This window comes from Notolepis coatsorum (genome assembly GCF_963971535.1).
Source record: "Notolepis coatsorum genome assembly, chromosome: 9".
Lineage (NCBI taxonomy): Eukaryota > Metazoa > Chordata > Actinopteri > Aulopiformes > Paralepididae > Notolepis > Notolepis coatsorum.
This window is the reverse complement of record NC_140173.1, coordinates 49,241,316-49,268,151: the sequence shown is the minus strand read 5'-3', so window position 1 is coordinate 49,268,151 and position 26,836 is coordinate 49,241,316. Positions and strand designations below refer to the sequence as shown.

The 26,836-nt window shown below is 42.8% G+C and overlaps 1 protein-coding gene across 1 annotated transcript in view; it reads left to right on the top strand.

Moving 5' to 3' along the window:
- Positions 1 to 1,389: 1,389 nt before the first annotated feature.
- tm9sf3 (transmembrane 9 superfamily member 3) overlaps positions 1,390 to 26,836 on the top strand; it is a 56,249-nt gene continuing 30,802 nt past the window's right edge. The window contains exons 1-8 of the mRNA XM_084321293.1: positions 1,390 to 1,569; positions 3,362 to 3,557; positions 6,016 to 6,138; positions 12,974 to 13,134; positions 17,785 to 17,862; positions 20,408 to 20,539; positions 23,247 to 23,413; positions 23,744 to 23,838. Of these exons, the coding sequence (XP_084177419.1) occupies positions 1,474 to 1,569; positions 3,362 to 3,557; positions 6,016 to 6,138; positions 12,974 to 13,134; positions 17,785 to 17,862; positions 20,408 to 20,539; positions 23,247 to 23,413; positions 23,744 to 23,838 (1,048 nt within the window). The 5' untranslated portion in view covers positions 1,390 to 1,473. The remainder of the gene's footprint in view (positions 1,570 to 3,361; positions 3,558 to 6,015; positions 6,139 to 12,973; positions 13,135 to 17,784; positions 17,863 to 20,407; positions 20,540 to 23,246; positions 23,414 to 23,743; positions 23,839 to 26,836) is intronic.

Below are 26,836 nucleotides of genomic sequence, written 5' to 3'. Positions count from 1 at the left end.
AGCTGACTACTAGTGTGCCTTACGTAATTGCTATGCTACAGGTGGCGTCAGTTATACCCATCTTACTATTCTCATGGACTTACGCTCTTGACCTACTTTAAGTGTTCTTCGCCTTACAAGCGCAAGTATAATTCTCAATCTGTAACCTACCGTTGCTTGCTCTAATAATAATAAATCCCTCTAACTAGAACTTTATGTGTCATTGCCGTATTCTTGTGTGGGTGTTCACCAGATATATTCATGTACTGTATGGCCAGTAATTAAAGTACATAACTAAGTAGTGGTTTAATAATACCATACTCTCAATACAGTCAGGGAATTGTACCCCTCAGTTACAGTGGCACTAGAGTAAAGGCCATGGGGTCACCAAAATTAAGAGGCATCTTCCTCAAGGGGTCACGAATGTTCACAGCAAATCTTGCAACTATGAGAAATGGGTCGGGAGATTTGCTAATTTTTATATTTTGCCCTGATGGTGGCGCTATAGAGGAAAGATGTTCTTCCTCTTGGGGTCATGAATGTGCACATCAAATTTTGTGGACACAGACAGAAGCGAAAACAGTACCACTTTGGTGGAGGTAACAACAACAGCAGCAGCAGCAACAAAAAGTAGCTCCCAGATGAGAATGTGTGGAACTGAGTGAAGCCAGGCATAGCTGGAAAAGAGCTACTGAACAAACCCTGGGCAAATAAATGTAAATAAATAGAAGTGGTGTGTGCCCAGAAATGGAGAAACATGAACTCCATCCCACACAGACATTCTTCTCTTTGTCTCCCTCAGCCTGTCTGAATGTGGACATGTCAATTGACAAGGATCAAATACAAGACAGAGTCCAATACAATTGATTGATTGATTGATTGAAAACTTTATTAACAGATTGCAGAATGGGTACGGTACAGACAGTACAGCTCAATACATACAATTGTTAAGGGGATGCAGACCAGAGAAAGACTTTCGTCTTGTTTACATCAGGGTCCCCCATTTTCAATTAATCATAACATATATGACATACAGATAGACAGTAGGTGGGAAAAAGTTAGATTTCGGTTACGTGGACCAGTTTGGCGGCATCGATGACAGCCAGGACTAATTTCATGTCATGGAGAAAGGGCTCGAGTTTCATGAGCTGCCGCTGTCAAAGGTGAGAGGCGGCGGCGGCGCATGCTCCTCTTGGCAGTAGTCGGATGACGTGGCTGAAGGTTGCGGACGTTTCAGAACAACAGAGTTTCGTTATTCACCACTTCGTCCACCGCTGTTGAACGCGACTGGAGGATTCGAGCCACGTGACACGTTCGAGCCAATCCGGGGCGAATGCGATGAGTGCTCCGTGAAGCGCGTTACGCCATATGCGTACCGACGAGAGCATCCCCAAAAAACTGCCTCTGTCATACAACCAGGAAGAAGGTGGGAATCGGGATAGCCGTACAAAGCTAACGTCCCAAATCCTGTCTGCTATACTTTCACCGAAAAGAATGGGGTCTCCCAGGTGGAAGATCGCAGTGGTGGTGTCTCTCGTGCTAGTGGGTTTATTATTATCGCCTGTCGACGCGGATGAACACGAACACACGGTAAGAAAGGGGTTTTTGAGGCCGATTGAAAATGGGAAGCCTTACGTGGTGTGCCGAAAATAATGGACGATTTCTCTCAACAGTGTGACGTGCTGACGATTAGCTGTGATGGCTAGCTTACATTGATGTGACATGTCACATTGATCTTACATGGGATAGCGTGTGCGGTTGTTACTTATTTGCATTAATAATTAAACTAAGAAACACTCAAATTGTTTTAACATTGGCTAGCTAGCTGGTTAGCTACTGCATCGTTGATCGATCCTCTAACCAAACGTTAGCTGTGTGTGTAGCCGCACCAAGGCTAGCTAGCTCAGTTGGATTAACGTACGTTTAGTTTCTCAAAACCAGTGACGTTATTAACTTAGGGTTCGAGATATGAACACGTTTACCTTTATCTAGCCCGTAACCCGAGGCATAAAAGACGAGTTTGTTTGATTGTTATGCCGGCCAACCTAACTAGGTTAGCTGCTGTGTTGTCCTCTTCCGGCCAGGGCCTCTGGTGGGTCTTGCCCTATAATATAATATAATTAGAACAAGAAGAACCCTCTGCAACGAGTGTCCAAGAGAGATTCATGCATGTTCATTAGCAAATAATTAATAATCACCATGTTCGACATTTACCCTAGTTACTGACGTTACATACATGGCACAGATGAAGAGCCATGGTCTGAGGTTACTACTAGCTCATATTAACGTAATGAACTCGGACTTCACTATGGGTGGGATTCATCTTGACAACATAAACATTCTAAACACACCCAAGTTACTTTCCTATTTCAGTGTTTGCTAAAGCAATAGCTGACAGGGAATAGGTACACCTGAGTCCAAACTGTTAACCTAAAGAACCCACGTTTATTTCCTGTTGCAATGTTTGTTCAGGAATTACTCTTGGGTCCAAACAGTTCCCTAGCAACAGAATTACAGTGAAACCTTAACACTTCACTGAAAAACAACAGTTATTTGGCACATAATCGTACACATCCCAAGGGTCTTTGCACACATTGATTTAGTTAGACAGTTATTGCAAGTTAATGAGTTTGAATATCTCCTGTGATGTCATCAGAGGACCCTGAATCCACACATTGTGTTAATTACAGCTCAATAAAATGATGTAGATGAGGATTGCAATAGGGATTGCTATTTTGTTTTATTTACATCATTTAATTGAGCTGTAATTAAGTTAACACAAGTTTAGAGCCTTGAGATATGTGTGAGATTATGTGCAAGATAAATCACTTAGGGCTAGATCCACAAAGAATGGATTGCACGGAGCAAGTTGCACCCTTACTTACAATTCACTATGGAATTGAAAATGGGGCACCCTGATGTAAACAAGACTAAAGTCTTTCTCTGGTCTGCATCCCCTTAACAATTCTGTGTATTGAGCCGTACTGTATTGTACCCATTCTGCAATCTGTTAATAAAGTTTTCAATCAATCAAGACAAGCCTATACATTGTTCTCACAACGTGGCTCATTCATTGTAACTTATTTCGCAATCTACAGAGTTGTTTTCCATATGATATTTAAAATGCATTTGGGCTTGTCTCACTTGACTTTCATTAGTGAGACGTTACTCGCAAATCCTCCAACCCAGATTTCAATATCGGCTGTATTGCAGTCACTGCAGCTGTGCTGTTGCCAACAAGCTGTAATCTGAAGCTATCGCTGTATTGATCTATATTGTTATTTACTAGAATGTAAAGCACATAACACTGGAACCAGTAAGACTAGTGGAACTGCTGCAGCATGTTTTGGAATTTAAGCTATTTTCCTTCTCTCCTCCGCAGTACGTAGATAAAGAAGAGATTGTGTTGTGGATGAACACGGTGGGGCCCTACCACAACCGACAAGAGACGTACAAGTACTTCTCCCTGCCCTTCTGTGTCGGCACCAAGAAGACCATCAGCCATTACCATGAAACGCTTGGAGAGGCTCTGCAGGGAGTGGAGCTGGAATTCAGCGGCCTAGACATTAGGTTCAAAGGTATATTCTATAGAATAGAATAGAAATACTTTATTCATCCCGAGGGAAATTTGGCACTACAAATCGCTCCCAGTAAACGGTAAACATTTAGGTAGACAAAAAAAGTCACAAATAAGAATAAAATATGGTCCGAGATATACATTTCCTATGTTACATTCTAATATAAAATATACAGTAAAAATATCCAGAATATACAGTAAGTGTAAAATTGTACTATGTCGGTCTAAAAGTAAAAGTCCAGGAAGATGGTACTGTCACCCTGTGCTCAGTGAGGCACAGTGATGCATTATAAAGTCTTGATGGCTGTTGGGATGAAGGACTTCCTGTGCCGTTCAGTGTTACATCTTGGGAGTCTTAGGGGGCTTTCACACTCAGCCTTTTGTATCGAATCACCGTCCCGGAGCACGGGGGGCAGTGTTCTCACTCACCCCTTTTGGGGTGCGAAACGCGGCTGAATCGTTTTACCCCCCGCTGAACGGGACCAGCTGGCAGAGGTGGTCTCGGGGTCGGTCCCGGGAGAACGGGGGGTGTGGCTTTGCGAGCTTGTACCTTTTCACGGGCGTGGCGCCTGGTGCTGACATAACGTCATACATTTTGTTTGCCATTGCTATGTCTACATTGTTCGAATGCATTTATTTCTATTAGACCAGTGGTGCCCAACCAGTCGGCCGTGGTCGACCAGTAGATCGCTCAAAACGCTCAAAAGCGGACTCTACAACACCACCCATTCGTGATAAAATGGGGTGGGTTATATTGACACGGCTTGACAACAGAGGTTCAAATATAACTTCATATTTATTGGCAATTTGTTCATTTTTATCAACATCCAGAGTCCGCAGTCGTGTTAAGACATTCCCGTTTACATTTTCGGTCGACCAGTGGATCAATGACATTCAATATAATCGATGCGAGCTAGTATGTTGCATGTAGTAACGTTAGCGTTAGCCGTTAGCTTAGCGTTATTGTTAACCCTGCAAAACGATCAAAAGCGGACTCTACAACAGAGTTCCATTCGTGAGAAAAGGGGGGTGGGTTGTATTGACAAGGCTTGACAACAGAGGTTCAAATATAACTTCATATTTATTAGTTATTTGTTTCTTTATATCAACATTCATTCTCCAGTCTCCGTGTTAAGACTTCCTGTGTTTACATTTTCGAGCGTGACATCATCGACTACGGCAAGCTTACAAGCTCAAAACGCAAACCGTAAACAAAACCCAGAGCGCACCCAGACTGAAGTGTGTACACAAACTAGAGGGGGGAGAGGGGGGGGGGGGGGGGGGGTTCGAATCAGATCTCGGTACGGGCAGAACGAAACGAAATAGAAACGAATAGCGTGAGTGAGAAAGGGCCCTAAGTCTAGCACTGAACGTGCTCCTTCTGTCAGCCAAGTCTGTGTATAGTCTTCTGCCGTCGACTCTTTGCAGACCTGTTGAGCGCATTCCGCTGATGTGCGCGTCGGAATGATTAGATTTAAAGGTCCCCTCCACTCTGAGGTCTAACTTGACTCCTCTCGGAGGCATGGCTTTGACTATATGGGTTGTTATTCGTGCAGAACTTGTCACCGGAGTGGCCTTTTCACATTCTTCCACTGGAAGCGGAGCTGCTTGTGTGGCGCAACTAACCCCTGTGGATCTATCACGGTCGTTATGGCCAGCTGGCCACGCTGTCCTCCAGGAAACGCTAACGTGAAACGTGTTTATAAGTTGATACATCTAGTGATCTATGCACAAACAACTGTTTATTTTCAGCTAATCTCTTTTAGTTATAACAATATTGTGTGAGCTAAAACGTGTTCCGTTTGGGTGAACCGTTTTAGGTGGAAAAAGAGAGTTTGGGGGAAGGCATGAGGGAAGAATCGGGGCGGGGAGTTCATACATCCTTGCATCTCAATGAGGGTAAAGATGTAGGGATGCTGCTACATTTTCAGTAGTTTATTGAACATTTCCGGTGGGAAAGCCATAACAAACAAATTGTTATTAAATATACAACATTTCTTAAAGTGCTAAAAACACGTGTGGAGGGAATCTTTAATGTATTATTGCAGTGCAATTTTTTTTTTGTTTTTCTTCACTGGCCACCGGTGGGTGGTGGATTCCAAAGTTCATTAGCCACTTTCACAATTTTGAAACACCCAAATTGCTTTGGAATTTTAAAAGAAGCCAGTTTGGTTATTTGCCAAAGTGGACGGTAAGGGTACAGTAGGTCAAGTCGACACCCGTAGCCCACATTTACCTGTATTTGGCTAAGAGCTGATATCACTGTGACAATATGACATCCTGGTTTTGAATATCTAGTTGGATGCTCTAGGGCTAGGCTCTATGGACTGTAGCCATGGAGCGTACATGTCTGCAGTGAGTGCACACACACACACACACACACAACTCCCCTCATTGCAGCGTGTCTATTTGAATGAAACCGACCCAACTTGCACATCTCGTTACTTGTGTCCCCGCAGATGAAGTCCTGCAGACTACCTACTGTGAAATAGAGCTGGACAAAGCCAAGCGGGACGCTTTTGTCTATGCCATAAAGAACCACTACTGGTACCAGATGTATATCGACGACCTTCCCATCTGGGGTAAGTGATGCCAAAAAAGCACATCTCTTGTTAGGACTTGTCCCGACCATTTCAGGATAGTTGCGGGATGTACTGTATGCCCTGCAATGGCATGATTTGGTGAGCGGGTTGAAGTTCTCCTTCAAATGTTACGACCTCTATGTAATTTCATTGTCTCTGGGCTAAGAGTTGGCAGCTTGACACTGGGCATCTCATAGTCTGTGTCTCTCTTGATGTTGGTGACGGTTGCGGCAGGGCTGTTTCACCCAACGACTCTACCCATTACTAGTTCTTTGCCAGTGTGGAATAAACCCCCCTCCTGCTCCTTGGATTTCAGTTTTTCATCCCCATTAGTTCCCAATGAAGAATCCTGTTTTCCCGGTTCTCACCTACTATCCCCCTGCTTTCTCTGCAGACCTGATCACATTTCGACATGCTAGCGCTGTTAGGCACTTAGTTTCGGCCACGGCGCATTAGTGTTACCAGCCTCGAGCGTTGGCCGTGGAGTCTATTAGTTAGATGTTATGTGCTTTCCCAAGAGACTGTGTTGTTATTATATTGTCTTAACTCCAGATTCTTCTGTAAACTGGGCTGTGTTCCAGGAAGCAGGATTACACGGTTAGCCAGATATTGTTTTATAGCAACACTACTATCACCGACATCTAAGAAGGGAGACGACCCCCCCCCCCCCCTTGAATGGCCCTTCTAAGGTTTCTCCCCTCCACATTGCCCGTGGTGCTTTTTTTCCTATTGCTAGCTTTTTAGTGAGTTTTTCCTTACCTTCGCGTGGGGTATGTCTGGGGAGTGTTACATTCATTTTAATAATACATTTTACATTTTATTTGGGATTTCCTAGCGTTTTTGTCTTTGTTCTTGATTTATTGTGATATTTCTTCTTGGCTTGTTTATAGAAGACGTGTCCGGCCCATGGGGACATTAACGTGTGTTGTCGGGCCTTACAAATATATTTAATTTTGATTATGTAATGAAAAAGTTTCGGCAATTTGTTTTGTATCTGTAAAATGAAAATATTGAATATATTGGAATATTAGGTTATTGAAGGTATTTTTTTCCCTCACTTACCAGGCCGCCCCTTGGAACACCATTGATTATAATAGATTATAATTATAATAACAAACCGCAATGTGCACCAACCACAGTGTACAGTACTTCGAGGCATTGAACAAAGCAGTCCTATCAAACGTACCGACTATGCAACATGGTTACTGTCTGTGGACAATGGGTGTGGCGTGAGCTCTTAATCAAACTTCATGGCACACAGAGTAGCATTTCTTTATAGTTCATGCCGGGTAAATAAAGAGTTTTGACCTCGTATCCGGATATTCTGGGATGTATGCCAGGATGTTACCCTAACCTGCATGCCACGCCAGAGGTACGGAGAAATGCGACTGGTCGTTCCGTTTTGACTTCCTGTAATGTAGAATGGAGCGCCGCACCGCCCGCCACCCTCTTGCTCTGGAGGGAGTTCCTCTGTGGCCTCCAATAACTACAATAACTTTACCGTGCAACATTAAAGCCTGTGGCAAAGCCCTGGACATCGCAAAGCAACGGGGGACTGTATTAAGTATGGCTGTCCCTGTGTTTGAAGCCATCAAAATCTTTTCATCTATTCCCATAATCCCAAGTGTCTGTCTGGTATCCTCTTTGACTGTTAGAAAACATTTTCTAACGAACGTTACCAAATGTTACAGCTAATGCTAGTTAGTGTTATTAATCAAAGATGGTCTGGATGATTAACAGTAGCTAGCATTAGCGGCACAATTTGGTAGCATTGGCTCTTCATTATTCTTTGGTAGATAATTTGGTAGTTAAATATTAGCAGTAACAGCAAAAGAGGATGTGTTTAATGCTTCGTATTGAGTAGAAGATTAGGAGGACCGAGTGACATCAGTAATGAGGGCAGCAGCCGTACTTGATACAGTACCCCGTCGTATGGATTTTAATCTAAAACAAACATGGTGACAGCCAGGTGGTTGTCAGCGTTTAAACCTAGTTTCATAAACTACAATCTCAATCAGCATTTCCTGGTTTCAACGAGCACAAAGAAAACGTAATGCGACTGCAGCTGATCTCTGAGAACCGGCTTGCATAGTAAAATGACTATTACTGGTATAATTTCCACCAGATGCTACTGCGGCCACAGAGAGGATTCCTCTACAACCAGACAGGGGTGCGGCACTGCGTGGAGCTCGATGAATGATGGGTCATCATTCCCATTGGCTGTTAAGAAGAACAGACCCGCATCTCATTGGTTGTGCCGATTGGCTCAATAAACGCGCAGCAGCCGTTGACTTCTGTTAACACAACCCAAACAAATGTTCAGCCAGAGATCCACATTGAGGGCGCCCCAGTGGCGAACCACATAGCACGCTCAGCCGCGACACGGCCGACCCGGGTTCGATTCCCGAACCCGTCGTTATTTGCCGAATGTCTCCCCCCCCCCCCCCACTCTGTTTCCCATTCCTCCTCTGTCTCTCTCTACTGGACTGCCCAGTAGAAATAAAGCGATAAAACGCCAAAAAATAAATCTAAAAAAAAGAGATCCACATTGAGTCATTGACATTTAGTATTACCCCGAGACCCAGTGCCATTAAAACCTGCTTGTTTGAATGTATAGGTCCCTGTCCGCAACAGGTGCTGGGACCGAATCCCAAAGAACGAGAAAGGAATAATAGACCACACACTGTACTCCGGGTTCGCACAAGGTCCTTGATTAAAGTGCTTGATTTTTTAAAAAGAAAAAAGTCGAGGTCTGGAATTCCTTAACACTTTCCGTGCCACGGGTCCGGTGCCGCGGAACCCTGTTGCGTGCCACTACCCACTTCAATGATAGAGCTCTCATATTTGCGAACGCATAAACTATATCTTAAATTATGGCTGTGTATAATAATTATACCATTTTGAAAAACGCTCGTTTTATGAAAGTTCCAGAACATTTCAGAAGATTCCGTGATAATCGCCCTTTACTGGAATATACTGGAATACACAAAAAACATTGTCATTTTTCGGCCTATTTATGAATCGTTTTCAAAAAACCGCTAGATTATCGATAGTATGTGTACTTATGCACGCTATAGAAGCGGGCAGAAAAATCGATTATCCATTTCCTGATCAGCACACACACGCACACACACATAGGGCCCACGTTGATATATAGGTGAAAAAAGCTCTGATTATCCCAAGACTGGTAAAATAAATTCCTTACCTCAGATCAGATGTTCTCCAAAAAGATGTTTCCAATTCCTGATCACCATTCCAAATATCGATTGTGTTTATTGATCCAACGCTGGGTACTGTAAACACACATTCTCTGCTGTTCTGCAGCTCGGCAATGACTTCGATCCTCTCGGGTTACTTGTCTGACAAGTAAAATGTGGAAGCAGGATTTTTTTTCTCCATGCTTTTCATTCAATCCAATCCAAAGGGGTGCGGTACCATCCGGAGAGACGATAGGGGGCGGTATTTTCCCAATGGACCTCAGACAGAGTCCCAGTGGTAACATGAGGCTAGATTGATGAAATATGAAAAAAATAAAAAAACGTCTCGTTGGCACTGAACGGTTGGCATGAACTAACGAGAAATCTCGCCGTTGGCACTCAAAGTGTTAAACGGCCCATTTTTTAACAAGGTGCTTAAAAAGTCCATGAAATTAAAATCAACATCAACCATTCGCATTGAAAGTTTTGTTCAACCATGATAAAATTGTTCTGAATCAAGAAATGTTTTTATTTAAAGTGTAACTAATTGTCGGAAATTGGTTTTAAGCCATAAATATTGGATCAGAACATCAGATTCTTTTTCTATCAAATTCAGCATTTAAAAGTGAATTTAAATTCCCCTTTTTAAAATGAAAAATAGTGTTTATGAAAGTACTTAAGTCCTTGAATAAAATTTTGCAATGGCTGTGGGAACCCTATGTACTTTGCTCTCGGGTGTATAGTACCATTATCTGAAATAAAATAAAATCTGAAAAAATAAATCAAAAAATCTAACCCTAACTAACCTTACTATCATGCACTTGTCCTAATAAACTAACCTACACTGTAGCACTCAACATTGTTACTCAGCTGATAGAGTTGTACCCTTCCTGATGATTGTCGTACAGAACTTGTAAGTCGCTTTGGATAAAAGCGTCGGCTAAATGTAAATGTATAGTATACATTTTAAGTTGTAATGGTTCCAATGACGGACGATGAGAAGTGTTGCACTTGAAACGTCAACCTTTTTTAGGTGTTAAATTAATGATGAATGTATCCACTAGGGATGCACGATAATTATCGGGCCGATACCAGCAATTATGACGTCATCCCGATAAACCCGATAAAAGTATTGATAGCTCCGATAATAAAAAACGTACACTTTTTTTCATGTCGACGTTCACACGCACAATATATGCTTACTTAGGATTTGACTTGATTCAACAACAAAGCAGTCGGGGCAATGGCAAGCCGAAAACGGTCGGAAATGTGGTTATTTGAAGTTTAGATTATTTTTTTTTTTTTTACAACTTAGGTAGGTAGATGACATTTTTAGAGACTAAAGTACGGAAAAAAGGTACCGTTGGGTACCGGTATCGATTCACAGGTACCGCGTACCGGTACCGTATCGGTTCAAATGTGAACGGTACCCATCCCTACTGACTAAGCACAATACCTGTTGGTTTTTAGTTCACTCATTGTTCAGGGAAACACATTTTTTTTATTATCTTTTTCCCCCTCCTTTTTCAGATTTTTTTTCTCCCATCCCACTGTTAGTCGTTATGCCAATTCCCAACTCCCTTCCTGGTTGTTGCCACTTTCCCCTACTGTTGGTCCGAGAGGCCGGAGACTGTCGCATGCTTTCCTCCGACGCATGTGCAGCCAGCCAGCCGGCAGCCAGCCTGGCAGCTCAGATTCTCACTGGGAGAGTGTAACGTGTGGGAGGCCGCACTACCTCTCTCCAGATCCTACCCTCGCTGAGCAGGCGCCCCGACCGAACTGTAGGGGTCGCTGTCCACAACGCCCAGGACCCAACCGCCAGCTTTCCCCACCCCCTAATACTGCCAATTGTATTAGTGTGAACGGCCAGCCAAGCTGGTGACAACGCCGGGAGCTGGATTCGAACACGCGTCTCCAGTGTTAGTGCCGAACGCAATCTCCGCTACGCCACCTGACCGCCCAGGGAAACACATTGTTAATGACATTGACGGATTGTGAATTTTGTGATTGACTCAAATTATATTTATTTGGAAAAATAAATATAGTCACTTTATTTGAAGAGTCAAAACTGTTCTCTTGGCTTTGTTTTGTTCATAGTAGTAACGCTCATGTCATGATAAATCTGGTTAGGTCAAAACTACAGGAATATACATACAAAATTATTATAATACAATAAATATATATATCGGTATCGACCTTGAGGAGCAGAAAGTTATCGGTATCTATATCAAAAAATCAATATCGTGCACTCCTAGTATCCACCTGAGGTAACGGACTACAGAGCGCGGCCTCCGCTTCCTTCTGTTCAACTTCATTATGATCCCAAAGGGCAGTTAGTTCACTGTCCAACCGACGGCACAAAGAACAACATGAACGGACGTAATCATACACATCATCACAGTGGGTTCTAGTTTACAGTAAACGGTGTAAACAATATTAACTCTGAATATAAAAATACGAGAAAGATACGAGAGTCTGTATCCCCTATCAGTTATATATTATACATTACAATAAATATAGATATAATTAAAGGCTTTATTGCCCAACTCTACTGCCTCAATACAGTAAATAAATAAAGAATTTGAATCTGTGTGTGTGTATATATATATATATATATTAGTGCTGTCAAACGATTAAAATATTTAACTCGATTAATCGCATGATTGTCCATAGTTAACTCGCGATTAATTGCAAATTAATCGCATTTTTATTTTTAATTTCTTTTTTACCTTAAACAGATCTTTTTCAAGTTCCAAGTTTTAATACTCTTATCAACATGCGAGTCAACAAATGCTTGCTTTGTGCAGCCATTTAACACAAAAGGATGACCCTCATGCATTGCAAATTTGCATCAAATTCAAAACAGAGTGATGCACAAAATAACTTAAAAGAAAATAATAATTTAAAACGATGAATAAAGTGTGCATGAAATAATAGGGGAAAGAAAACGTTAGGAACTTGTTACATTCACACACACAAGGGCTGATTAATCACACACCCCCTTCTCTCCCTCACACACACACTCTCCCAGATCTTTTTCTCTTTTGCCCCTTCCTCATCTCTCTCACCCCCCTCTCTCTCTATATCTCACACACACACACACACACACACACACACACTTCAGAAACAAACATAGTATCAATGAGAGCATCAATAATACACCTGAGTGAAGTCTAGTAAAAAAAAATTTTTTTTTTTTTAGTTAATCTTGAGTTAAAGAAATTAGTGGCATTAATAGAATCGGGAGTTAACGCGATATTAACGCGATATATTTGACAGCCTTAATATATATATATATATATACACACACTATGAATAAAAGTAAACGGTACACAAGGTATCCTAACTGGCGCCGTGCAGGTTAAGAGTCGGACACACTTAGTGGTCAGACATTCCTAGTAGTTCTGGGTCCTGGTCTAGCGTGAAGTGTGCCGTCTATTTAACAACAAACGATTAGTTGTTGGAACAATTGAGTGCCTGTGTCTTGTCTGCTTTAATCTTCCCGGATCGGGTGGGGGTATGGATTGTATGGATTGTTTTTCACCACACGGCATCCGTTACCCAATTTTACCCCTTTTTTCTTTTTATATATATGCGAAGCACGAGTCTCTTTGCTCACCGGTGCGTCTCTCCTGCAGGAATCGTCGGCGAGGCGGATGAAAATGGAGAGGATCATTACCTGTGGACTTACAAGAAACTGGAGATCGGCTTCAACGGCAACAGGATCGTAGACGTCAATTTGACCAGCGAAGGCAAAGTCAAGCTCGTGCCCAACACCAGGATCGCCATGTCTTACTCTGTGAGTATTGACCATTACTGAGGATAACTGTCAGGGTTCGCACAAGGTTCTTTAAAATTAAGGCCTGGAATTCCTTAAACGGCCCATTTTTTAACAAGGTGCTTAAAAAGTCGTTTAATTTCAAATCAACCATTCACATTGAAATCCATGTTCATCCATGATATAAAAAAAGAAATTTGAATCAAGAAATCTTTTTTTAATCTAAAGTGTAACTAATTGTCGGAAATTGGTTTTAAGCCATAAATATTGGATCAGATAATATTTTCCATTAAAAAAAAAAAAAAAAAAAAAAAAAAAAAAAACCATTTAAAAGTTAATTGGATCCTTTTTAACACTATGATCGCCGGGAACGAGTTTACACGTCATTCCTAGCCATGCTCATTCTGCCGAAGACGCCGTAACTCGTCTTTGGTGTAAATATTTCAAAAATCTGTCATCGAAATCATATTTCCTTTCCGGAGCCCTGAGACACACTGCTGATCTCCTCTCAACTCTCTAGCGGTTCAAGAGCGCCATCTGGTGGCCGATCGGCAGATCACCAACCGGAAATTAACTTTGAACCGGTAGTGCTCATCCATATGTGGTCCGGGCACTCGCTATCGTTAGAGAGACTCCGTATTGACACAGTGAACATCGATCGGTGCAAATAACTCGAAAAAACAACATGATTTGGACGTATATACTATTATACAACCTGGAAATGAATCGGGCATTTCTCCATCCCATAATATAAAAAATTCTGTTCCACGCTCATCTGCCAGCGGCGCGAGGAAGCCACGGTAAGATTCAGCGTTATTTTCTAACGTCTTCTATACTAACTGATCTGATGAACATATGACCCACTCTGGATGAATCATCTAACGCTGCCCACGGAATTATAAACGATCCCCCGCCCATCCGGTCATCATCAGATGATGCGTAGAAACTTCTAGAACCACGTCCAGTTGAAATTTTTTATCTCGCACAGATTCCTACCAAACTGTATTTGATCATCAATATAATGCATTTAGGGCTATAAATCACGTTCTGAAGAAAGCTGCAGAAAACGATAAAAACATACTTGTACTTTAGACCATATTTTAGTATGAATATGTGAATGAAAAAGTTTAACGTTGCTACACCCTGAACAATACATATAGGACATTGAATGGGCCATAATAATGGCAATTTAGCAATAGAATTTAAAAAGTTATAGCCCTGCAAAGAAGGGGAACTTCTCCATGTTAAATAGGGCTGGCGAGGTATGGTAAATTATGAATTTAACCCCGGCGATCAAAGTGTTAAATGCCCTTTTTAAAATGAAAAATTGTGCCCGGAAAAGTACCTCAAGTCCTTGAATTTCATTTTGCAATGTCTGTGGAAACCCTGAACTGTGGATGATATGTCTTACTCTGTGTATCAACAACACATTGGTCGCCAAAATCGCTTTTCAGCGTTATTGCCCGCCATGCGTTGTCTGCCAAGATATCTGTACAGCGTTTTTAGATCAACATTTCATTTTTTCGCCATGGCATTCATAATTCATCCACCCAACCCCCGATGCCCTAGCGGGACCCTAGATGTGACTGCAACGGCTCAATACCGCCGCCTGGTGGATGGTTGGGCGAGTTACACTCGCAAAAACCGGAAGTGCCATCGGTGCATCGAGGAAAGTCCTCCGGCAGTCACATCTCGTTACGGGACTCCTGACAGACACTATAGTACATATGGATCGCTTTCTAAACGTAATAATCGATATGATTTCGGCATTTATTGCGCCATACAAACCGGAAATGGACCTAGGCGATCGGCGTCAAATAATTGGGATCTTTCACCTCCAGTCTCATCGGCGCACGGTAAGGGGAATATAACGTTATTTTCAGCCCGATTGTGCGTTTCCTTGTTTGTAATCAGTCTGATCAATATATCCACCCAACCTACATAAAGCCGTTACTGATGATCAAGGAATTATAAACGACCCCCCCCCCCTTTCCTCCACGCATGATGAAGCATAATGTATACCGATCATATCCATTTGAAATTTTTAATATAGCGTGTATGGGAAAGAAACGGCAATCGATAATCTATCACATGCGTTTGGGCCTATAACTAGCGTTTTTGGAATTACAGCAGAAAAGATTAAAAACATACTTATATTCTAGAAGGTATTAACACAACAATGTATGAATGAAAAACTAACGTTCCCACATCCTGAACGATAGATAATCGATGTTGAATGGGCCATAGTAATGTCAATATAGCAATACAATTAAAAAAGTTATAGCCCTGCAAAGAAGGTAAACATCTCCATAGGCTTTCAACGGTGGCAGAGAGGGGTATGAGATGGGCATACTGCCCATGTTAACCGTTACCGAGGATAACTGTAGATCATGTCTTACTCGGAGTATTAACCGTTACTTAGCATAACTGTGGATATGTCTTACTCTGTGAGTATTAACCGTTACTGAGCAGCATAACTGTGGATCATGTCCTCTGAGTATTAACCGTTACTTAGCATAACTGTGGATGATATGTCTTACTCTGAGTATTAACCGTTACTTAGCATAACTGTGGATGATATGTCTTACTCTTGAGTATTAACCGTTACTGAGCATAACTGTGAATCATGTCTTACTCTGAGTATTAACCGTTACTTAGGATAACTGTGGATGATATTACTTATTTGTAATACGTACACATTGTGCATTTTCATAAATACATCAATTATGTTATATTTGTTAACATTTATAATGTACAATGTGTACCTTTTTCCTATGGTCGATATTTTAACCAAGATCGGCCTGGCTGTACAGGGTGACACCGGTTAAACTACACGGTTACAGATGATATATAAATTAAAGTGTGAATGCTATTAGAGAAGTGGGGGGTAAAGGAAGTCCATACATAATATTACATGGACACCTCGGTGGGCTCGTCCAGTAGTACCGGGCGCCGTGTCCGCTCTGGCAACCGGTTTCGCAGCGTACGGACCTTGGGCTTCAGCGACCAGTGAAACCTAACATCAATTCTAGCGTGTCGCTGATCTCGGATACCGCAGATGAGTTTCAAGATATTACGTACGGGGAATTGTTACAAACACTATTAACACTTTGACTGCCATGAAACGTCTTTTCACGTCATTGCTGGCCATGCTCAAGTTGCCGGGGGACGCTGTACAGCGTCCTTATATCAATATTTCAAAAATCTGCGATCGGATTCATATGTCCCCTCCGCTGGCCTGAGATCCACCAGCAGGACCCACTGAGCTCTCTGGCGGTTCAGGAGCGCCATCTGGTGGCCGATCGGCGCAATCGCCAAACAGGATGTTGAATAGAGGTTGTCATGACGACCGTAGTACTTCCGGGCGCTCGCTATAGTTCATGGGACTCTGGCTCGTCACGCTACACGGTGATCGATTGGCAATAACTCGATAAACAACATGATTTGGACGTATATACCATTATACAAGCTGGAGATGGACCGGGTAAAAATATATCCCATAATGATAAGATTTCTACTCGACGATGATCGCCCAACGGCGCGCGGAGACTGGGGTGAGTTTCAGCGTGTAACGTTACCGTCTTCGATACTAACTGCTATTATCAACATTTGACCCACATTAGATGATTGCTATAACGCTGCCCACGGAATTATAAACGCCCCCTAGCCCATCCGGTCAACATCAGATGACGTGTAGTAACTTCTAGAAGTACGTCTAGTTGGAATTTTTTATATCGCGCTGATTGCCATCAAACTGTATTTCATCATCAATATAATGCATTTGGGGCTATATATCACGTTCTGGAGAAAGCTGCAGAAAGAGATGAAAACATACTTATACATTAGACCATACTTTACTATGAATATGTGAATGAAAAAGTTTAACGTTGCTACACAATGAACAATACATATAGGACTTTGAATGGGCCCTAATAATGGCAATGTAGCAATAGAATTTAAAAAGTTATAGCCCTGCAAAGAAGGGGACTTTCTCCATAGACAAATAGCGCTGGCAATCTATGGTATATCATGAATTTAACCTTAGGCAACCAAAGTGTTAAGGCGGGTTCTTCACATTTCAGAAGAGCTGAGAAAAAGCGGCACTCAAAGAAGGGCTGCACTCCTTGACCCTTTCACTACCACACTACAGACGGTTAACCCTTTGTTGTGTGGCAGTGAAAGGGTTAACTTTCTGTATTGTCGCAGTAAAGGGTTAACCCTTTGTCGTGTGGCAGTGAATGGGTTAGCCTTCTGTATTGTCGCAGTGAAAGGGTTAACCATGTGGTAGTGTGGTTGGTGAAAGGGTTAATGAGAACGGTGTCGCATGACCTGCAGACGAATGAGAAAAGTGAAGGTCCCAAGGAAATGTGGCACAGATTGGGCGAGACATCGGGCGAGGGAGGGTGCTGTGGGTCATGATCCCCTGTGATTGGGCGTGGGTCATGTTGTGTGTGAGTTAAGGTCACCGAGTAGTGGTGGATGTAGGCCAATTTCATGTACCATGTGATGTCATCTACAGTGGGTCTGATGTGAAAGGGGAAAACATATTCATGGAAAAAATACCTTATTTGTAAAACGGCGTTAAACTTCACACAACATAAATGTTTAAAAAAGACAAAGGCGATTTATACTGTATATTGTGAGGTAATGGGGAAATCTCTCCCATCACAGGTCAAGTGGAAGAAGTCCGACGTGAAGTTCGAAGACAGATTTGACAAGTACCTCGACCCGTCCTTCTTTCAACATAGAGTAAGTTGCCTCCTAGGACTGATGTGCAGAGTTAACATGGAAGAAGTTGCTTCTTAGGACTGTGATATGCAGAGTTTACAGAGTAAGTTGCCTCCTAGGAGCGTGGTATGCAGAGTTAACATAGTAAGTTGCCTCCTAGGAGCGTGGTATGCAGAGTTAACAGTACCGTAAGTTGCCCCTAGGAGCGTGGTATGCAGAGTTAACAGTAAGTTGCCCCCTAGGAGCGTGGTATGCAGAGTTAATAGTAAGTTGCCTCCTAGGAGCGTGGTATGCAGAGTTAACAGTAAGTTGCCCCCTAGGAGCATCGTATGTAGAGTTAACATAGTAAGTTGCCTCCTAGGATCGTGGTATGCAGAGTTGATTTAGAGTAAGGCCATGTCCAGACGAAACTGATTTAGGTCGTATTAGTCAAAGTATTTTATCGGATGCACCTTTCATCCACACGGAACTGCGTTCTGGGAGCCTGAATACGCTATTTTCTGAGACCGGCTCCCAGAGTGGGCAAATCTGAAGACGCCCCCTTGCGTCGCCGTCTTTACAAGCCTATACACGTCTTTTCCTGAACCGATGACATGATAGCCCGCCTCTCCCTTAACCCGCATGTGCAAACTCAGCCAACATCACAACAACAATGGCATCGTACAGAGTTGTTGCGTTCGTGTTACAGAAGCTATTGAGCTTGATCAGGCTTTTACAGCTAAATGTACTGCCCCTGGCCTGTACTACCACCGTCGACAACAGATTGACATCTCCCTTAATCCGCATGCGCAAACCCAGCCAACAAAAAATTAACATGATACATATATATCTTATGTCCTGGCTAGAAGTGTTTATTAAACACTGGGAGGCTACTGTGATGAAATACACGATACGATACTAGCTAGAGATTAGCGTCACATAGCGGGCCTTTTTCTGAAAACCCAAGTAGTAGCCAAGCACATACTATTCCATAGCATACGCCTTCAGTTGATCATGACAAATCCTCTCTTACCTTGACGATTAAAAATCCTCCATAATTTAGTAAATAGTATTCCCATGGCTGGTGTTGAGATTTACGATGCCAGCTGTAGCCACCCAGCTAGCGTTGATGCTATCAACATTAGTTAAATAGCTAACCAACTAAATACAATAGACGGTGGTATCCTGAGGTAACGTTAAATACAGACAACTTTTGCTACAATAAGACAGTGGTATCCTGAGGTAACGTTAAATACAGACAACCTTTGCTACAATAAGACAGTGGTATCCTGAGGTAACGTTAAATACAGACAATGTTTGCTAGTCGAAAGGACTGGACACGGGGACAAGTTAAACATCAATCAATTAATTTAATACAACGGGTAGTTCGAGCTGCCTCCGACCGCACCACGGGGCTATTATATTATATACGGCTTTGACACGCTCTCTCTCCTGCCGATTAAAATCAGCAGCTCTTCCTCCTCCTCACCGATTGCTGCATTGCATTTGCGGTGTCTCTCTCCTATCCGTTGGAAACTAGGTCAGCTCAATAGCAGAGAACCGGACGACACAAGTTACTCTGCTAGCAAAAACAACGATAACACGTCCGGTCGGGGGGTTTCAAAATAAAAGAGCGACGTCTAAAACCGGAAAGACATTTATTTTGTACATTTGTGGCATGCACTTATTTCTTGAGACTATTTCGTTTTTACGGAAAACTTTTTAAAAACGAAAAAGATCAAAATCGTTTTCATCTGGACATGGCCTAAGTTGCCTCCTAGGAGCGTGGTATGCAGAGTTAATTTAGAGTAAGTTGCCTCCTAGGAGTGTGTTATGGAGAGTAAACATGGAGTATGTTTTTGGACTTCATGGTGGTTTTGTTTTGTTCTTGATTTATTGTGATGTTTCTTCTTGACTTGTTTAAAAAAGACGTGTCCGGCCCATGGGGACATTAACGTGTGTTGTCGGGCCTTACAAATAAATTTTATTTGAGTAAGTTGCCTCCTAGCCCTAGGAGTGTGTTATGCAGAGTTAATTTAGAGTAAGTTGCCTCCTAGGAGCGTGGTATGCAGAGTTAATTTAACTCTCTAATGATAATATGAACTTCATGGCGCCAGACACGAAAGAGTGAGCAGCTTGATGCAACGGGACTTTGCTATCAGGGGGCGTGTCCCAAAGAATCAAGTATTTGATTAAGAGAAACCTTTCTTTTTCAAATGTTATATAGTTGATTAGTCTTGTAGCTGGGCTGTTTAAAACACGTGTTTTACTAGAAGCCATTTCTGTATTCCACGATTGCAAACACAAACTGATTTAGTCAACAAGCAAACTTAATTGTATTGAGTTAAATCAAATCTAATGGCTATTATACACAGCAGACTGAAGTCAACAGGCCATGAATAATTCATTATTTGGTCATTACACAATAATTGACTATAACCGAATTGTGCACATTCCGGTTGGCTGTGGCGCGGACATGTTGACAGCCTTGTACAGTAATTGCCCAGCGAGCTTCAACAATACGAAACACTGATGCGCCATTATTGAAAATGTGATTTTAGTAAATTGGTTGTTGTTTTTCCTGTAGATTCACTGGTTCTCCATCTTCAACTCGTTCATGATGGTGATCTTCCTGGTGGGTCTGGTGTCTATGATCCTGATGAGGACGCTGAGGAAAGACTACGCCAGATACAGCAAGGAGGAGGAGATGGACGACATGGTGACGTTTCCTTATGCCCCTAACAATGACCCTATTCACGTCTGGCGAACCGGAATGCCATTGTGTATGAGCAACGTATTGAGGCAGTGGAGTTGGGCAATATGGCCTTGAGGGTTTTTTACCCCCTAGTCGGAGCAAAATCTATGGGGATAACACAACGTGGCTGTAAGGAACGAAAGTATAGTTATTTATAAAATGGTTCTTCAACATAATCACAAAGATGCATGCATATTTTGGAAACTGAGGTTTTGCCCCAGCATAGTGGGCTCAAACCACTGTATTAATTATTGTCAAAGATTACCATTTGTTTCGCATGGTCTACTGTAGGGCTGCAACGATTAGTCGATATAATCGACGATGTCGATTATAAAAAATCGTTGACGAGGAATTGTTGTGTCGATTAGTCATTAAAAAAAGAAAATATTATATATCTTTGGTAAAGTGGCTTCTCAGCTCTGGTCCAGCCAGCTGAAGACTTCTTAGCTTAACATAACAGACCGACAGTAAGTTTGGGGGAACTAATGGGATAACTGGGGATGTTGTTTGGTCCTGACAAGAGTCTCAAAGCAACTCTGAGGTCATGCTCAATGTCCAATCTGTTCCTCTGCTCTGTCTTCAGCTGGACCAGAGCTGAGAAGCCACTTTCACAAAGATAGGTAGTGCAAAAAAAATATATATATTATAATTTATTTAAATTTTTTTTAATATAATTCTTTTTTCATTAGTCGACTATATCGAAAAAATAATCGACAGATTAGTCGACTACCAAAATAGTCATTAGTTGCAGCCCTAGTCTACTGTCAATATCAATGTTATCAGGTCAATTTATAATGACTTACACCCATGCATTATTTGGACACGAATCTGGATGTCCAGATTCCAGTTGACAAAGTAAATTTATTTTGGCAGTATTCCCAATCTTCTGGGCTAAAGGCCCCTGCGTAGCTGGTTAGAGTGGTTCAGTGTTTTTATGTGACCAAAACGCATGCATAACGATGTATCATTGTTGAAGAACTGTAAACCGGTCTAGACTGTTGGTTGTTACTGTTGGCTTAACTTCCCATCTAACTTGCTCTAAAATGTTGCTTTGTTGCCATGGCTGTGTTTAGAATGTTAGTCTGTTACCTTTCGTTACTAAGCACCTGTCACACAACTCGCACCAATGGGAAGATACTTCAGTTCCTGGAAAAATTACCCCCTAGTGTTGTTTGCGTTCACAATGGAAACCATTGGGTTTCTGCTTGACTGAAGCTAGTTTGGTAGCTTGTGGCTTGTTTCTGACAGAAGCTAGTTTGGTAGCTTGTGGCTTGTTTCTGACGGAAGCTAGTTTGGTAGCTTGTGGCTAGTGCTGCTGTTTCTTTTATTTTTTAGATTAAAACAATGCTAAGAATCATGTTTTCTTGGATATACTGTGACCTACAAACGTACAATATTTCTTACCACGATGTGACTAGTGCTACTGCTTAGTGGGGGAAACATTTGTTTTGTAATGTCACAGTATTCCACAAACAAGTGTTGTGTTACTGGGAAGTTGTGTCCCCTAGCTTAACGTAGCTCCATGTCCCCCTGTAGGACAGCTATGTGTCCCCTAGCTTAACGTAGCTCCATGTCACCCTGCAGGACAGCTATGTGTCCCCTAGCTTAACGTAGCTCCATGTCCCCCTGCAGGACAGCTATGTGTCCCCTAGCTTAACGTAGCTCCATGTCCCCCTGCAGGACAGCTATGTGTCCCCTAGCTTAACGTAGCTCCATGTCACCCTGCAGGACAGTTATATCCCCTAGCTTAACGTAGCTCCATGTCCCCCTGCAGGACAGCTATGTGTCCCCTAGCTTAACGTAGCTCCATGATGTCCCTGCAGGACAGTTGTGTCCCCTAGCTTAACGTAGCTCCATGTCACCCTGCAGGACAGTTATGTCCCCTAGCTTAACGTAGCTCCATGTCACCCTGTAGGACAGCTATGTGTCCCCTAGCTTAACGTAGCTCCATGTCACCCTGCAGGACAGTTATGTCCCCTAGCTTAACGTAGCTCCATGTCACCCTGTAGGACAGCTATGTGTCCCCTAGCTTAACGTAGCTCCATGTCACCCTGCAGGACAGTTATGTCCCCTAGCTTAACGTAGCTCCATGTCACCCTGTAGGACAGCTATGTGTCCCCTAGCTTAACGTAGCTCCATGTCACCCTGCAGGACAGCTTTGTGTCCCCTAGCTTAACGTAGCTCCATGTCACCCTGCAGGACAGCTTTGTGTCCCCTAGCTTAACGTAGCTCCATGTCACCCTGCAGGACAGCTTTGTGTCCCCTAGCTTAACGTAGCTCCATGTCACCCTGCAGGACAGTTATGTCCCCTAGCTTAACGTAGCTCCATGTCACCCTGCAGGACAGCTTTGTGTCCCCTAGCTTAACGTAGCTCCATGTCACCCTGCAGGACAGTTATGTCCCCTAGCTTAACGTAGCTCCATGTCCCCCTGCAGGACAGCTATGTGTCCCCTAGCTTAACGTAGCTCCATGTCACCCTGCAGGACAGTTATGTCCCCTAGCTTAACGTAGCTCCATGTCCCCCTGCAGGACAGCTATGTGTCCCCTAGCTTAACGTAGCTCCATGTCACCCTGCAGGACAGTTATGTCCCCTAGCTTAACGTAGCTCCATGTCCCCCTGCAGGACAGCTATGTGTCCCCTAGCTTAACGTAGCTCCATGTCACCCTGCAGGACAGGGACCTGGGAGATGAGTACGGGTGGAAGCAGGTCCACGGAGACGTGTTCCGACCGTCCAGCCACCCCATGATCTTCTCCTCGCTCATCGGCTCCGGCTGCCAGATCTTCTCGGTCTCCTTCATTGTCATCATCGTCGCCATGATCGAGGACCTTTACACGGAGTGAGTGACCACAACCTCGGGAGGGGATGACGAGGAGGAATTATGTCATTCTCTGTGTTCTTTAATACAACCCTGGATATTACTAGTCAGTTATGTTAGTGGTTCAACAGTTGGAAGTTATTTCACAATCATTTCTGGTAATCTGGTTGGCAGAGTAAACCTTCTTTGAGTCATTTTGGAGGAAAATGCACAGAGAGAACGACACAAATGGGATTCATATGTGTGTGTGGGGTGGGGGTTTGAAATGGAATCAGGAGGCAAAAGTAAATTAACAATTTTATTAAAAATGTATTTTATATTATTTATTTTTATATAATTGTTGTTTTGTAGGAGAGGGTCCATGCTGAGCACAGCCATTTTTGTGTATGCTGCAACTTCTCCTGTCAACGGCTACTTTGGGGGAAGCTTGTATGCAAAACAAGGAGGTAAGTGTGTGTGTGAAACTCCTACCTCACACTTCTCTACCTCACACTTCTCTGAGTTCTATTTCACCCATAGTACGCACAGCATGCATGCTGACAATTGTCGCTACCCTGGGTATAAATCATTCCCCTATAAAGATTCTTCTTGGATCTACATCGTTTGTAGATGATCAGTTTTTTTTTTTTTTTTTAGATTTTATTTATAGCATTTTCAGCATTTTTTTTTGGTCAACGCAGGACCTTTTGGCCACGCAGGACCGACAGGAGGAGAGAGGGTGAAACGGGAGGAGAAGAGGGGAAGACATGCGGCATATCATATGGCCACCGGGTCGGGGAATCGAACCCGGGGCGACCGCTTCGCGACTCAGCGCGCTATGTGGTGTGCTACTGGAGTTTCAAGTTTCAAGTTCAAGTTTCTTTAATAGTTGTCATACAGAAGTACAGAATACTTTCATACAAAATGCTTCTTACTGTTACGCTCCAGAGACTGTGCTAGACAAGATAGTATCAAATAACATAGTATAGCATGTAATTTAGAAGTAGAAAATGAGGTCACAGTGTTCAGTATAGACATATGTACAATGTTCGATGCAGAATAGACGTAACTGAGTTACCATATAATATACAATACTATGCAGTGTACTAATGTACAATACTATATAGTGCAAGCAGAAATGGGATGAGGTACAATTTAGGTACAATTTACAGTAAGGTGTACGAGTTGTAGTGCAATCCTTCATCAATAAATATAAAGTGTGGGGAGTGGGTGCTACAGTGTGTTTGTTTAAAGTGAGTGTGTGCTATAAAGTGTGTGGAGTGGGTGCTACAGTGTGTTTGTTTAAAGTGAGTGTGTGCGTGTGGATGTGTGTGCTATGTGCGTTTGATGGTTGTTGTGTAGTGTTCATTGTTCGTTTAGCAGCCTGATGGCCTGGGGATAGAAGCTTCTTCTGAGTCTTTCTGTGCTCGCCTTGAGACTCCGGTATCTCTTGCCTGACCGCAGCAGTTCAAAGAGGCAGTTCGGGTGACTGGAGTCTTTAATGATTCTCTTAGCCTTGCCCCTGCACCGCTTGTTGTAAATGTTCTGGAGGGTGGGGAGCCCCCCTCCAATTGTGCGTTCGGCTGAACGTGTCACTCTTTGTAGTCTGCTTCGGTCTTGTGCAGTGCTATTCCCAAACCAGGAGGTGATGTTGCCAGTCAGGATGCTCTCTATTGTACATGAGTAGAAGTTCTTAAGGATCTTCTGACTGACTTGGAACTTCCTTAGGCGCCTGAGGAAGTAGAGGCGTTGTCGTGCCTTCTTCACAATGTGTGTGAGCGCCCCATGATCAGTTATTATTAAGGCTGAGATGATATGCCATTTGGAAGAATCGAAAAATCGGAACAAAATTATTGATAAATATAGATTTTTCTATTATAAATACAAAAATATATATATATATTATCAAATTTTAAATATTATCACACACAAACTAACGTTAAATAATAGTTTTTTTTCTTTAAGAAAAAAGTATAAACGTATGTTATTTATTTTTTACACATGCAAACAAATCGATAAGTGACGCTGTTGTGAAGGGCCAGATTAAACCGAATATATATATTTATTTATATATATATATTTAATTGTATTTGTATATTCTCTAATATTCCCTGATATCCCTTGTATATTCCTTGTACAATATGCATTGAATATCCATTCTAGCCTACTGAACATCCCATAATAGTCTCCATTCTACTATTGGTCGAGACCTTGGTGCCAGGCTGCCATACCCCTCAGACCCAGTTCAAACGTACCGCTCCACATGTACGAACAAGTCCTAGTTCCGCGTAGGAATCTGGCTACCGCACCACTAATGGGACTATTTGTTCATAGTGCGTATATATACTGCGCTACTAAAGTAGGACTTCCTTTTCAGTCCAGTTTCTTACCCTCCAATAGAGTCACAGACGTAAAGCCTCCCCGCGACGCCACGTGTGGGAGTAAGGCCAAGTTCGCCTACCATCGGTATTGAGACATCGTGTATATTAATATTTGAATAGTCATATTTGGCACTATATCGTCGAGTTGGACGTAGTCTATTAAGCTAATAATAGTCTGTTAATATATAGTGCTTCGTGCGGTGAGAATACTACCGTAGTCAGTACCCCATCGTTTCGGGCAGAGAACTGGCTGCTTACCCAGGGTGGTTGACCCCATGTGAAGCTGCACCCGAGGAGCCCCAGAGCCGACGAGCGAGTGGACCTGTATACCGGATTATTCTACCGACGACAGCCCGCCTTCCCAGGCACGGATTATGCTTTGTATACTTTGATTATTCCATGGATAAAGACCCCCGACACTGCCGTGTGTTGGAACCCCCCCCCCTGGAGAGGACGCAAGGTGAGGAGACGCTCTGCAAGACGAGGTCGCTTCACGTCTCTCCCCCGTGGACCGGAGAGAGCCGGCCCACAAAGAGTCCACCTGCTTTCATCTGTGGTCCAAGGATCGCCGGCGCATTGAACGGCACTACAGTGGGTTCACCTGGGATACCCTTGGCCGGACGAGGCAGCCGGATTCTACCCCCCCCCCCCCCCTCCTACTTCTGTCGGCTTACAAGCGACCGGATTAACCCCCCCTTAGTGTATCTAGTATATAATCATTAAAGTATCATTGCTGTTGTTCCTTAACTATTCCAGGTCGTATATTTACCACCTGCGCCATCAGAGATTGGACATTCTCTATTGATATACCGACGAATACTCTTTGCCATAAAAGTGCATACTATTTCAATTCATAAATGTAATTAAGTGATTAAGTGCTTGCTCTACACACCATTGCTGTGTAGTAATAAACGCATACTTCGACTTCGTACATTTGTGTTGGATCCGTTTCATCTACGTGAGAGTGTTTATGATAATATATTTATGCCGTGTACTGGGTGGCCGAATATTAAGTACAAAGGTAGTGGTAGTAAGTATCATATCTAGTAATACAGTCAGGGAATTGTACCCCTCAGTTACAATT